We start from the raw sequence: 14,203 nt of genomic DNA on the forward strand, positions 1-14,203 counted from the left end.
ACAATCCCCCGCGGCTGAGCGGCGCATGCGCGCGGAGGCGGAGCAGCGTGGGCTTGGAAAAAAAAGTTTGAACGCGCGAACTTTATTAAATCCCGCCCAGAGACGAGCAATGCCGCTCGAGGACTTCCGACCTCTTCCGGGTTCAAAGGTCGGGGCCGCGGCGGGCGAGCGGGAGGGCGGAAGGCGGAAGTGGGCTGGGATCTGGATGCTGTGCCCGGACCCCAGGGAGCGGAAAAGGTCTCCCGGCCGCGCGGGTCACGTGCTCAGGCGGTCACGTGAGCCGGGTGGCGCAGGTTCCCCGAGCGCCTGGGGGGTTCTGCGCCTGCGCGGGGCGGCGCTCCGGGGCGGGACTGGCCGGGGCGGGGAGCACGGCAGGGACCTGCCTCCTCGGCCTCCGCCGCCTGGTCCCCCCGTTCCGGCCGGCTACCAGCGGCGTGCTCCTCGGCTTTTTCTCCACCGGCTGAGAGGTTAGTGCCCAGCTTTCCCCTACCGGCCTGCGCAGGTCTCGAGGCGTCCTGGATCTCTCCCCCCCTCGGGTCCCACTGTGGCCCCCGGCCCGGTGCAGGCCCCGGGTGCGCTCGCCGGGTGCTCCGAGCCCGCCGTGCATTCCACCCCGGTGCCCTGCGGTCTGGGCCAGTGCCCTGGGGAGGCTTATTCGTTGCAGAGATAAAGCACGGAGCAGGATGAGGGATGGAGCCATTGCAAGCAGGTTCACCGAGTTTTGCACTGACTTCCCCCCTTTGCACGGACCGAGTGGGGTTCAGCCCCCACCCCAGTCAGCCAGGTCTGAAAAGTGACGTGACAGGAGGCGTTTTGGGGTGAAGTCCCCCTCACGATTCCGGGATCACCGTGGGCTGGTATCTGAAGGTTGTACTCGGCTGTCCCTCCTGGGCCTGGTTTGTGAATGCCTGCTGCTCTAGGCAGGCCTGTCTGTACAGCTGGAAGCAGCCTGTGCGTGGAGGAGGGAACTGTCCATCGGTTCAGGAGTTTTGGGCCCTGCGGGAGTGGATGGGAATGTCTACAGCCCTGGCATAAGGGGGCTCCTCTCGTTCTTGAAGTAGAAAATGTGCCCCCTCCAAAGCCCTGGGTAGAATGTGACATCCTCCCTTCCAAGCACCGGGTAGCTTTCTGCTATTTCTTTTTATAAACAAGTGCTGAGCCTGCCTCGCACGTGGCTGACCTGGGTTCCATCCCTGGCATCCCTTATGTGCCCCTGATCACCGCCAGGAGTGATTCCTGTGTGCGGAGCTAGGAGTAATAACCCCTGAACCATACTAGTTGTGACACGACACTCCCCCCCCAAAAAAAAATAAATAAAAACGGGTGCATTGGCCACTGACTGTTGTGCTGGGCACCAAGGTCATAGATGACTCAGCAGGAACCAAAGATCAGTCTGCTCAGTTCACAGGTGCCCACAGTCTCTAAGGCGCTCCCCCTGGGCTTACCTCTTCAGTTTTCTCTAGTCAAGCGCCCTCACTGTCTAATGGACAGTTGACGGAAGTGCCATGTGCCATGTTTATTTCTGTCCATTGGCAACCAATGGGATTGAAGAGATAAAGACATTGGTGGACTTTGCTTTCATCTGTGCTAACAGTATGCAGAGCTACTGTTAGTTGTAAAAATGAATAGATTAGGAGCACAAGATGGGGGCCAGAGAGTTCTTACAGAGAATAAGGAACTTCCCTTATTCCTTATCCCCTTATCCCTTTTATCCCTAGCACTGCATGTGGTCCTCCAGCATCTCCAGAAGTGATCCCTGAGCACTTCTGGGTAGGGTCCAGAAAGTGAAACAAAAGCCCAAAAGCATGCACTTGTTGTAAGAATATACCATGAAAAAAGAGAATGGATATTGGCTGTGTTTTTAATTTTTGGACACACCTGGTGATATGCAGGGATTACTCCTGGATCTGCACACAGTAATTACTCCTGTCAGTCTCAGCACTGTATGGGATGCCAGGGGTGGAACCCAGGTAGACCACTTGCAAGGCAAGCATCTTATGTGCTGTAACCTAGCACCAGCTGGCTGTTTTGTTGTTGGTGGTGGTGGTGGTGGTGGTGGTGTGTGTGTGTTTCCTTTTTTGGCCATACTGGGTGGTGTTCAGGGTGGCTCTGCTCTCAGGACTTTATGCCTGACGGTGCTCAGGGGACCATATGAGATGCCAGGGATTGAACCTGGGTTGACTGCATGCAAGGCCAATGCCCTACCTGCTGAACTGTCACTCCAGCCCCAGATGGCTGTGTGTTTTAAATAAAGTTATTGGGCATGACTTACTAGCAAAGAGGACATTTGAGCACAGGTCTGAAAGAGATAATGGAGGAAAGCTTGCAAATCCTTGACTGAAGCCACCAAAAGGGAACAAGCTGGAAGTCTCCAAGTGGCATTTCAAGCCCCATCACTTAAACGGTGGGTAGTGAAAACTTGGGAAACACTGGAAGGTTTCTGAGCGAGTTTACCAGCAACTAAATTCATTTAAAAGCCACAGTGTAGTGAATCCTGGGTGGGATCAAGGGACTGCAAATGCCAGAGTTTAAGAAGCTTTAATTTGGGGCCGGAGAGATAGCATGGAGGTAAGGCGTTTGCCTTTCATGCAGAAGGTCATCAGTTCGAATCCCGGTATCCCATATGGTTCCCCGTGCCTGCCAGAGCAATTTCTGAGCATGGAGCCAGGAATAACCCCTGAGCACTGCCGGGTGTGACCCAAAAACCACACACACACACACACACACACACACACACACACACACACAAAGAAGCTTTAATTTGGAAGAGACAGAGCAGATGGGGCCACGAAAGAGACTTTGAGGTATTTGGTTTTTCATTTAAGGGAAATTGAGACCAGGGCTGAGTTTGGCTGGGAGGGAAAATGGACTAAGCCCAAGAGACAGAAGGTACAGCTTCTGAGATCAGAGCCAAAGGCCACCGGTGTTTGTTACTGAGGGAAGGCAATTCCAGAAGGCACGAGGATTCCCTCCTCAGATGCCGCTGATGCCAGAGGGAACACTAAGGCCAAGAAGACAGCTATGGTTGAGTTTAGAGGTGCAGAGGCCACCATGTTGAGGCCACTTGGGTTTTGGGGAGCTTGGGAGTGAAGTCCCCAGTGAGTTAGGTGGACAAAAAAGAGACTCATAGGAAAATGTTGGACAACATGGTCCCTTTTAGAAACCTTTCATTGGCAAGAGGCTCGGAAAAGGATGTCTAAGAGAGAGGTTGGGTGTCAAAAACCAGGGTGGCTTCTTTATCTCTTTACTTTTCTAAAACAGGCATTTGCGAGGCAGGCAGAGATCCACTGCAAATGTCACGTGTGCAAGTTTCACTTGCACTTGAAACTCTAAAGTTGGTTCCCAGCGTCTACCCCCTCCCCACCAAAAAAGAAGAGAATAATGAGCCCTCTGTGACTGTGCCCCTTCTCATGTTCCCAGCTCCCAGATTGGACATGACACAGTTCAGTCTATGCTCCCCACAGTGGACTAGATTCTGAGCTCTGACTCATGTCTGTGTATCCCCAGCATACAGGATGTTCTGTAGTCAGGGCACCTAGACCTGTTTACCAATTTATGACACATCCCTCTCTTGGGACCACACTGGCAAGTCTCAGCCCTCCATGAAGACCTCGCTGGTTGGGTAAATGAGAAAGCCATATTTTAAACACTGAATTATAAGGGCAGGCTCTCTTGAGATATTGGGTGAGCTAATGAAATCAGTGAAGCTGGCCAGTCAGTCTGTGATTCTTCTCTAGGTCCCTGTCAGGCCTTGGCTGTAGAATCTAGTAGCCTTCCAGAAAGACAGGGGCCAGAGAGATAGTCCAGTGGTTAGGGCACATGCTTTGTATGTGGCCAACCCAGGTTTGATTCCCCAGCATCCCGTGTGGTCTCCCAAACAGCACAAGGAGCGATTTCTGAGCATAGAACCAGGAGTATTTGGTCCCATATGGTCTCCCTGAGCACCACCAGGTGTGACCCAAAAATAATAATAAAACCAGAAAGAAGGCCAGTGGTTGTCTAAAGTAAAGGCATGAAAACACTTTTTTTTTTAATTCTTCTAATCTCATCCTGTTAGATTTAAGAAGTATCTATGTTGTTGGGGCTGGAGCGATAGCATATGAGTAGGGCATTTGCCAACGAGGATGGATCCAGATTCGATCCCTGGCATCCCATATGGTCCCCTGAGCTTGCCAGGAGTGATTTCTGAGCACAGAGCCAGGAGTAACTGAGCTCCCCCGGATTTGGCCCAAACCCAAAATAAATTTTGCAATTTATTTACCTTTTCTGTAGGAAAACATACCTAGGACCTAGAAGGTGGATATTTTGTTTTATTTTGTTTGAGGGCCACACCATGGAAGCTCAGAGCTTATTCCTGGCTGTGCACTCAGGAATCACTTCCAACTATGCTCAGGGGACCATATAAGATGCCAAGTGCCAAAGACTTAATCCAGTTTGGCTGAGAGGAAGGCAAACTCCCTCCCCACAGTCCTGTCACTCTGCTCCCCATCCATATTTTTATTTGTTTGTTTGCCTTTTTTTGGGGGGGGGGGTTTGGGCCACACCCTGAGGTGGTCAGGGGTCACTCCTGGCTGTCTGCTCACAAATAGCTCCTGGCAGGCACAGGGGACCATATGGGACACCGGGATTCAAACCAACCACCTTAGGTCCTGGAGTGGCTGCTTGCAAGGCAAACGCCGCTGTGCTCTCTCTCCGGGCCCCCCATCCATATTTTTAACTTTTTTTTCTTTCAGCTTGCCATGTGGCAATGTTGCCCCGACTGCTCAGCGCCCTGGCCAGATCTCACTGCATTTTGGCAAAAGCCTGCCTATGTCTGCGATTTGTCCATCGGGTGGCAGGTCCCCAGAGGACATTACAGACACCACTCAGCAGCACCCCAAAAAGATGTTCAAACACAGAACTTCCCTCTTCTGCCCTGGCATTGACTAAGCTGCTGGAGTGGGCAACAGGACAAAAAGTGACCCATGGGCACTTGCTCGAACGCTCGAAGGCCTCCTGCTGCCTGAGTGAAGACATGAACCTGCCTGACGCCAGGTCTTCAGCATCTCTTGGGAAAACAACACCCCAAGCTCATCTCCTCTTTTCTAAATGGCTTCTGACAACATTGAGGAGACCCTACTCGTCTCACTCCCCAGAAACTCTGGTCCCTAAAGACTTGCCCCAAATCAAGCGGCCACTAAAAGCCTCCAGGACCAGGCAACCATCCAGGACCAACCTCCCTGCCCCATCTGTGAATGAGGTAACCACCAAGCGGGGAGCCGGCTGGAGGCGAGGGGTTCCCCCGAGAGGCTCTGCCTGCTCTGGCCTTTGTGGGCTTCAGGTTTTGTCCCATGAGATAGGCACACTTTGTCTCCTAAAGATCATTGCACCTCAGTCACCAGGGACTGCACACCTGCAAGCGGAGGGAAAAGCTGTGCATGCTGGAGGGACATCTTGGAAGCCCCATCTCAGAGTCTGGCTGTGCTCATGAAGACCCAACATAGGCCTTGAGTATGAAAGGAACAGTAGAGTCTAAGGAAAATTGGGGGAACTGAGAAGGGATTGGGGTCACAGCTAGCAGTGCTCGGGGCTTATTCCTGGCTCCGTGCTCAGCAGTGACCCCTGGCAATGCTCAGGCACCTAATGTGATGCTAGGGGATCTAAGTCAGGGTTAGACTGCTACAGACACATGCAAGTAAGTGCTCTTTCCCTCCTCTGTGCTCTCTCCAGTCCTGGCCTGTGGACATGGTGGGGTAGGAATTGGATTGCCAGTTCAATGACAATGTAGCAATGACAGTGTGACAAACATCCACTGAAGCATGGAGGTCAGAGAGGAGGTCAGGCAGCCTCCTGGCACAGCTTTTGTTCTGATCCCTGCCACCACATTTGGTTCCCTGAGCACTGCCCTCTACCCCCTAAATCTCACTGTAGAGCAGAGCTTCTCAGTTATTTTGTCATGCCCGCCTAGAAGAAGAAAACATTTTTCACGCCCCCTCCACACGACTGTAAATAGTATCTTTATTTTAAAAAAAACTTTAACCTGCAAAACAAAAATATATAAAATAATTTGAGCTGATATTTGAATCAGAGGTGATGTCTGGATTAATGGCTACAATGAGCACGTTTTGCAATGCATAGCTTTTCCAAGCGGGATTTGAAGTAGGACACAGCAACTCTCAGCTCCAGAGACATCCAGAGACATAAACATGGGGCTTAGCTTGTTATGACAGTTTGCCGAGGTCAAACACGCCGCCTTTAGGAGCCTCGCACCCCACCCCCCCACCCAGGGAGCATGCCCCACTATTTGAGAAGCACTGTTATAGAGTGAATAAAAACAGTAACTGCAGACAGGGCAGAGCTGAGAGCCTGGAGTAACTTCCTGAGGATAAAATGCAGTGTATTTAGGAGGTAGTAGGCAGTTTTGATCCTTTGAAGGAGAAAACAGTATTTTTCTTCTATTTATCTTTTTGGTTTTCAGGCCATACCTCGTAGTGCTCAGGGGTTTTACTCTTCCTTTTGCACTCAGATATACTCCTGGAAGGCTTGAGGGACCATCTGGGAAGACAAGAATCAGACCCAGGTCAGCTGCATGTAAGGCAAATGGCCCACGTGCTGTGCTATCACTCCAGACCAAAACCACTATTTTTCTGAGACTGATGGAAATTTTTCAGCTACAGTTGCATTTCTTTCTAAATAAATGATAAGTATGTGATACAGGATCTGGTCTCACACTAGCCCCAAGAACTGAGCCATGTCCTTAGTGGTTCTCAAGGCCAGGGGTGTGGCTTTGTGAGTGAAGTCCTGGGTTCAATTTACTAAATTTACAGAACTTAGTAATTTGCAGCATACGTAAAAGTACGTAAAAGTCTGAAGAGACACATGGCCTGCCCGGTGAGCCTCAGACTCCAGAGTTCATTGTAGATTAAAGAATTTTATTTTAGATTTTGGCTTTACTTGCTTTCTTGTAATGTTTCTCTGGGCCCAGCATGGAAAGGATGGTTCCAGCTCTGTGTTCTCCTCTGACCTCTATCTTCTTTCTAGAAGGTGCTTTTAATTCTATTGGGTTTTGGGTTTTGTTTGTTTTTGAGCCACACTCTGTGGTGTTTGGGGATCACTCTTGTCAGGACCCAGAGATCCATATGCAGAGCCAAGATTAAATCAGGTTAGCCATGTGTGAGACAAAGACCCACTCCATTGTACTCTCCTCAGGTTCCTGATTTTCATTGTCACTCAGCTTCATGAAGGTTCTGTAGTGTAAGCAGAAGTATTTGAGTGGGTGAGGTGAAATGAGCTGGCAATACCTGGATTGGAGGTAGGATCAGAAAGAACAACCCCTTACCTTTGCATATCTCACAGACTGTGATCCACTCTCCTCAGATGGCAGGGAGGTCAGAGATACACTTCTCTTGTACTTGTCAGTTGTTAACACAAAGACATTATTTCTCTATGTTTTTTTGGGGGGCCCACAACTGATGGTGCTCAGGGGTTACTCCTATCTCTATTCTTAGAAATCGCCCCTGGGGGCCAGAGAGATAGCATGGAGGTAGACAGTTTGCCTTGCATGCAGAAGGATGGTGGTTTGAATCCTGGCATCTCATATGGTCTCCCGAGCCTGTCAGGAGCAATGATTCTGAGCATAGATTCAGGATTGACCCCTGAGCGCTGCCGGGTGTGACCCCAAAACAAAACAAAACAAAAACAATCTCCTCTGGGATGCAGAGATTGAACTCAGTCAGCTGTGTGCAAAGCAAATGCCCTGCCACTGTGTTTTCCAGTCCTTCTCTGTGTTTTCTAGCTTTAGTAATAGTTTTCCCAAATCCTGTGTTTTACTTGAGTATATATATATTTTATATATATTATAATATATTATATATAATATATATTATAATATAATATATTATATATGTGTTATAATATATTATATATTATATATTATATTATTTATTATATATTATATATAATATAATATATATATAAAAATATATATACTCGGGCCCGGAGAGATAGCACAGCGGCATTTGCCTTGCAAGCAGCCGATCCAGGACCACAGGTGGTTGGTTCGAATCCCGGTGTCCCATATGGTCCCCCATGCCTGCCAGGAGCGATTTCTGAGCAAATAGCCAGGAGTAATCCCTGAGCACCGCCGGGTGTGGCCCAAAAAACAAAACAAAACAAAAAAAAAATATATATATATATATATACTCAAGTAAAACACAGGATTTGGGAAAACTATTACTAAAGCTAGAAAACATATATATATTTTATATATTATATATACTATATTATAATATATATAATATATAATATATTATAATATATATAATATATTATAATATATATAAATATATATACTCAAGTAAAACACAGGATTTGGGAAAACTATTACTAAAGCTAGAAAATACAGAGAAGGGCTGTAATACTATATATTAAGGGGTTTGAAGTCACTTTTCCAAATGTAAGACCATCTCCATTGAGGTAAGAGAACACTCACACTTAAGTTAGCACTAACAAGATGCACTAGCAAGAACTTGGTCTGAATAATGTAGAAAGATCTGAGAAGCCTGGCAGACGGAGAAAGGAGGGAATCCTGCCTCGGATGTTTCTCTGACAGGCAGAAAGGAAGAGCAGAACTGGAAATCCCATTTCTCCATCACTGACACTTTGTTAAATAGGAGATACTGTGTTACAGAACAAACTTTCAGTTACAGTTTTGCAAAAAAGCAGAACTATATTCTCTCTGTCTAAAGTACTAAAAAAACTCAAGTAAAGTGAGATAGCATCACTTTAGAACATTTCCCCCTTAATTTTGCTTTATATTTTATTAAGGAGTCTTGACTTTTTCCTTTAATTTTGTTGACATCATTGTGAATTACAAGTCTTTCACAGTTGTATTTCAGGTGTTTAGTGACAGTGAATTCGGGCCAATCCCACCACCAGTGTTGGCCTCCTTCCATCATTTCCCACATGCATCCCAAACCCCCATTCCTTGCCCCTCCCCTCACTACTACTAGTGTAAAAGGTCCATTAGCTTGTTACAGTTTGGGTCTCTTGATTCTGTTGTTGAGTTTGGCTTGGGTATTTAGATCTGAACTCTTTTTTTTTTTTTTTTTTAACTTAATGCTCCTGAGAACCTCTTGGCCCCTGGGCCCCATCCACTGTTTTTCTTTTTTTCTTTTTCTACTTGTAGAAAGATACAGAAATGTGAGACAGATTCAAGTTCTAAGGTTATCTGTAAAAGGCAGGAGCCACTATCTAGAAGATATAAATAAAATTAAAAGAAAGAAACAAAAACAAAATGAAAAGGACCATTGAGACTTTACCCTATGGGGCTGGAGAGATAGCATGGAAGCAAGGCCCCATTTTTGGAACTTTATCTGTAGTCACTGTACAGCAGGGATAAACTTTGTTTTTGGGAGGTGCCACACCCAGTAGTGCTCAGAGATTACTCCTGGCTCTGTACTCAGGAATTAATCGTTGCAGGCTCAAGGGACTATATGGGATGCTGGGGATCTAAACTGTTCTTTCATTTTTAAGGCAAGTGCTCTGCCCACTGTACTGTCTCTCTGGCTTCAAGGGGAAGGGTTGGGGGGGACTCTTTTAGGGGCCTAAGGGATAGCAAAACAGGTAGGACATTTGCTTGCATGTGGTCACCTGGGTTTGATACCCAGCATCCTGTATGACCCCCCATGCCTGCCAAGAGTAATTTATGAATTTAGAACCAGGTAGTGACCCCTAAAGAAAAGGCCACAGGGTATGCCCCCAAAACAAGCAAATAAAACTATTTTAGAACAAGTGTTTCAGGAATCAGCACAGTGGAAAGGGCATTTGCTTTGCACATGGCTGATCCAGGTTCAATCCCCTTCATCCCATACCATAAAGTCCCCGAGCCTGCCAGGAGCAATTTTAGCATAAGGCCAGGAGTAATCTCCGGGTAAGACTAGGGGTCGGAGAGGTAGCCTGGAGGTAAGGCTTTTGCCTCTCATGCATAAGGTCAGTGGTTCAAATCCCAGCATCCCATATGGTACCTGAGCCTGCCAGGAGTGATTTCTGAGCATAGAGCCAGGAGTAACCCCTGAGCACTGCTGGGTGTGACCCAAAACAAAACAAAACAAAACAAAATAAATAAAATAAAAATAAAAAGACTAGTATTTCCCAGTATTGGAAGCTCTGAAACAAGCAGCCTTTACAGATTTCTAGCCCCATCTGCTGGGACACATTTTCTGTGGCTACACTGAAATGTGATGGCTTTTCTGGTGTATGGCTTTTTCTGTTAACATTTTAAAATGGAAAAAAAAAAAAAAAAAAAAGCCTAGGCCCAGAAAGATAGCACAACAGGAGGATGTTTGCTTTGCAGGACAGACAGTGGTTTGTATCCCGGCATCCCATATAGTCCCCTGTGCCTGTAGGAGCCATTTTTGAGCATAGAGCCAGGAGTAATCCCTGAGCGCCGCCAGATGTGATCCAAAAACAAAAACAAAACAAAAATAGCCTTACTGTGGTCCTAAATCTGATAACTCTTTCTGGATGATCTGACACCTTTATGAACAAGCTGTTGATCTCCGGACTAAAATCTAAAAAACGCTTTTATCTGTGTATAGTCAGTGCTTGAGAACTAATGATTGATTCTCAAACTCCAGGTGTTTCCGATAGAACCAAAGCTCTCCCAAAGTAAACTGGGCAAATGCTAAGACAGGTCCGTGTTCCTTGGCAAAGAGATTCAGATGCAGTGCTTAGTTTGCTTGTTTTGGGTTATTCCAGCAGTGCCTGGGGCTTCCTCCTGGCTCTGCACTTAGGGGTCACTTCTGGCAAACTTGGATGATCATATGAGACTCCAGAGATCGAACCCAGGTTGGCTATGGGCAAGGCAGACTTCTTTTTTTTTTTGGGGGGGGGGGGTCACACCGAGAAGTGCTCAAGGTTTACTCCTGGCTCTATGCTCAGAAATCGCTCCTGGCAGGCTCAGGGGACCATATGGGATGCCGGGATTCGAACCACCAACCTTCTGCATGCAAGGCAAATGCTCTACCTCCATGCTATCTCTCCGGCCCCATGGCAGACTTCTTATTCACTGTAATTTCACTCCAAATGCAGCTTTGAGCCTTGAAGCCCAGACAAGAAGAACTTTATCTCTAAAGCACCACGTTAACAAACTTAGAAAACTTGTTTCTCCTTCCTTTCTGCTTCTGCGTCCCACCTCGCTTTGCTGAGGGCTTACTCCTAATTCTCCACTTGGGACACCATATAAGGGTACTGAGGATGAGCCCTAAGTTAGCAGCATGCAAAGCAGAGCTCCCTGCCTGCTGCCTTAGTAGCTCTCTAGCTCTGTGAATCGTTTCTTAATTGAAGAAACAGAAACGTTGAGAGCCGAGATTCTGACATGTGGACGCCGGTCCTGTTGGTGGTGTTGGTTAAGCCACATCCAAGCATGAACACGTGTCAGCATGGTAAGGAAAGTGCAGTGAATCATAAGATGAACCAGATAAGCTCTGTAACATGATCAGTAAACTAAGGACATCGTGAGAGAGGGAAGGGTATAGCCCAGTTAATCTGCAAAGGATTGAATGGCATAGAAACTTGGCGTCTAAAAATCTGGAATCCTGGCCTCTAGCACAGCAGTTAGGCACTTGCCTGGCACATGGCCAACCCTGTTTCAATACCCAGCATCCCATTTGGTCCCCTGAGCACCATTAGGAGTGATTCCTGAGTGCAGAGCACTGCAGCGTGTGACCCCTAAACCAAAAACCATCTGGAATACTGGGGCCAGAGCAATAGTTAGCCTGTTAAGGTGTTTACCTTACACATGACCAGCCTGGGTTCAGTCATCCTTATGGTCCCTCAAGACCTACCAGGAAGATTCCTGAATGCAGAGCTGGGAGTAAGCCCTGAGAAACCCTGGGTGTTCCCCTCCCCATAAAATAAGACAAAGAATCCTAGGGACTAGAGCAGTAGTACAGCAGCTAGGGCTCTAGCCTTGCAGATGGTAGACTCAGGTTCAATCCCCCAGCAGCCCAGATGGTTCCCTGAACCCTCCAGGAGTGATCCCTAAGCACAGAGCCAGGGCTCAGCCTAGACAGCTGTTTTGTGTGACCCAAAACAGCAACAAGATTTTTCTAAAGTCTGTGATTCCCTCCCTAGATTGTTTGGTTTCGTTTGTGTTCAGGGGCCGTATCCCATGGTGCTCAGGGGCTATTCCTGGCTCAGTGCTCAGGAATGACTGACTGTTGGCAGTTCTTGTGGGGAGGTGAGTCCAGGAATTAAACTCTTTACCTCAGTACACTCTTTTGACCCCTGAAGGTGGGTTTTATTGGGGGGGGGGGGCATACCCAGTGGTACTCAGGGGTTATTCTTTGCTCTGCACTCAGGAATCGCTGTCCTATCTTTCCAGCCCTCTAATGGTCTTTTTGAGGGGAGCTGCACACTCAGCAGTGCTCAGTAGCAACACCTGACTCTGCTTAGAGTCATTCCTGACATTTGGCGATACTGCTGGTTCTGAGATTTTCATGGAGTCACTGGTACCGGGCTCTGACGAGGTTACTGGTGCCAGAGTCTGACCCTGGTCAGCAGGACTAGAGCTCTGCCCGGGTCAGCTGCAGTTGCAGGCAAATGTCTTTAACTGCTGCACTGTCTACCCAGCCCCCTCTGGGATTAAAGTCGTCTCTGCTGTCCAAGACTCACTGTTCCAGCAGTGAACAAAGGGCCTCAGATGATCATGTTGCTCACAGAATCCCTTCCCCAACCCCCCGAGGCTTCTATCCATCTGCCCTTGGGGGGAGCCTTTCCCCGAAAAATTGCTTTTACGGGTGGAGCTGATCTGTGTCTTCACCCCCATCCCGTGCCAAGATCTGAAGAAAGCAGCTCCGGCAAGCAGAGCAGAATGACCCCACTTCTGTCAAGTGACAACCGATCTCCTGGGCACCCTGGCCCCCTGCTAACCTGCCCTGGCCTCTCGCCGCACAGGACCTGATGCACTGCATGGCCTATGCCACAGCAGACGAGTACCACCTTGGAAACCTCGCCCAGGACCTGGCCGCCCATGGATATGTGGAAGTGACGAGCCTGCCTAGAGGTATATCTCCCTGAACCCGGGGCCGAGTGTGTCCGTGATTTAGAGACTCATTGACCTCAGATACTGCCTTAGATAGCACCTGTGTATCTCGTGTGCCATGTAGAGCCTTTTGGGGTCTAAATGGTTCAGCCTCAGAAGAGGGGCAGAGAGAAAAAGAAAGCTAAGTATAGGATGGTGTCCCTTATGTGTGAAACCCAACTACAAACATGCTTGTATTCGTGGTGCTTAAATAAAGATTTGTACAAGAAAAAAAATACATCTTTAAGTAGAAACCTGTTTTATTCAGAGGTACTGAGGAAGGGGAGGGAGAGGTTAAGAGAGAAGCATGCTCAAGGAAGAGCACAGTCCTCTCCAGAGACAGAGAGCCCCTGCACCCATCCCAGAATTAAAGTATGGAAGTCCACATCTCAAGAGAGAGGTGTGTGGCTGGCAACAGTATGAACCTAAAGAAACATTTTCCTGCAAAACCTGGCCCACTCTCCCAGATCAAGTGAGAATTGCTGGGTGCCCCTGGTCCACAAGTACATAGCAGACACTGTTTTGTCTGGAGACAATTCTGCAGCTCTGAGCATCCTAACTCTAGGTTAGGGATTATTTCGAAGACCAGAGAGACATACGGGATTAAGGTACTCGTCTTGCGTGCAACTCACCATTTTGACCCCTAGCACTACAGACAGTCACCCAAGCATTGCCAGGAGTCATCCGTGAGCACAAAGCTGGAATAGCACCTGGATACTGCTGAGGGGAGCACAAAACCCCCACTTCCCACTATTTTAAGAGGTTATATAGATGGTTTCACTTGTTAATGTTGGTACACTGTTAATTTACACATTAACATATTGTTCATAGTTTATATTATAAGATACTTATAGATTATTTATTGCACTATAGAATGCAACTCTTTTTTTTTTTTTTGGTTTTTGGGCCACACCCAGTAACGCTTAGGGGTTACTCCTGGCTATGCACTCAGAAGTCACTCCTGGCTTGGGGGACCATATGGGACGCCAGGGGATCGAACCGCGGTTCGTCCTAGGCTAGCGCTGGCAAGGCAGACACCTTACCTCTAGCGCCACCATGCCGGCCCCAGAATGCAACTCTTACCATATAAGTTTTTAGCAATATCACATGTGTATTTTATATAGAGTATAAAAGAGAAAA

At 47.8% G+C, this 14,203-nt stretch overlaps 2 protein-coding genes across 2 annotated transcripts in view; one reads left to right on the forward strand and one right to left on the reverse strand.

Annotated features, from left to right (window-relative positions):
- MTHFD1L (methylenetetrahydrofolate dehydrogenase (NADP+ dependent) 1 like) overlaps nucleotides 1-14,203 on the reverse strand; it is a 641,585-nt gene that overhangs the window by 158,367 nt on the left and 469,015 nt on the right. The gene's annotated exons all lie outside the window — the stretch shown is intronic.
- The window catches only part of RMND1 (required for meiotic nuclear division 1 homolog), a 34,813-nt gene continuing 20,951 nt past the window's right edge, over nucleotides 342-14,203 (forward strand). The window contains exons 1-3 of the mRNA XM_049765379.1: nucleotides 342-467; nucleotides 4,734-5,239; nucleotides 12,937-13,045. Of these exons, the coding sequence (XP_049621336.1) occupies nucleotides 4,748-5,239; nucleotides 12,937-13,045 (601 nt within the window). The 5' untranslated portion in view covers nucleotides 342-467; nucleotides 4,734-4,747. The remainder of the gene's footprint in view (nucleotides 468-4,733; nucleotides 5,240-12,936; nucleotides 13,046-14,203) is intronic.

This window comes from Suncus etruscus, chromosome 18 (assembly GCF_024139225.1).
Source record: "Suncus etruscus isolate mSunEtr1 chromosome 18, mSunEtr1.pri.cur, whole genome shotgun sequence".
Classification (NCBI taxonomy): Eukaryota; Metazoa; Chordata; class Mammalia; order Eulipotyphla; family Soricidae; genus Suncus; species Suncus etruscus.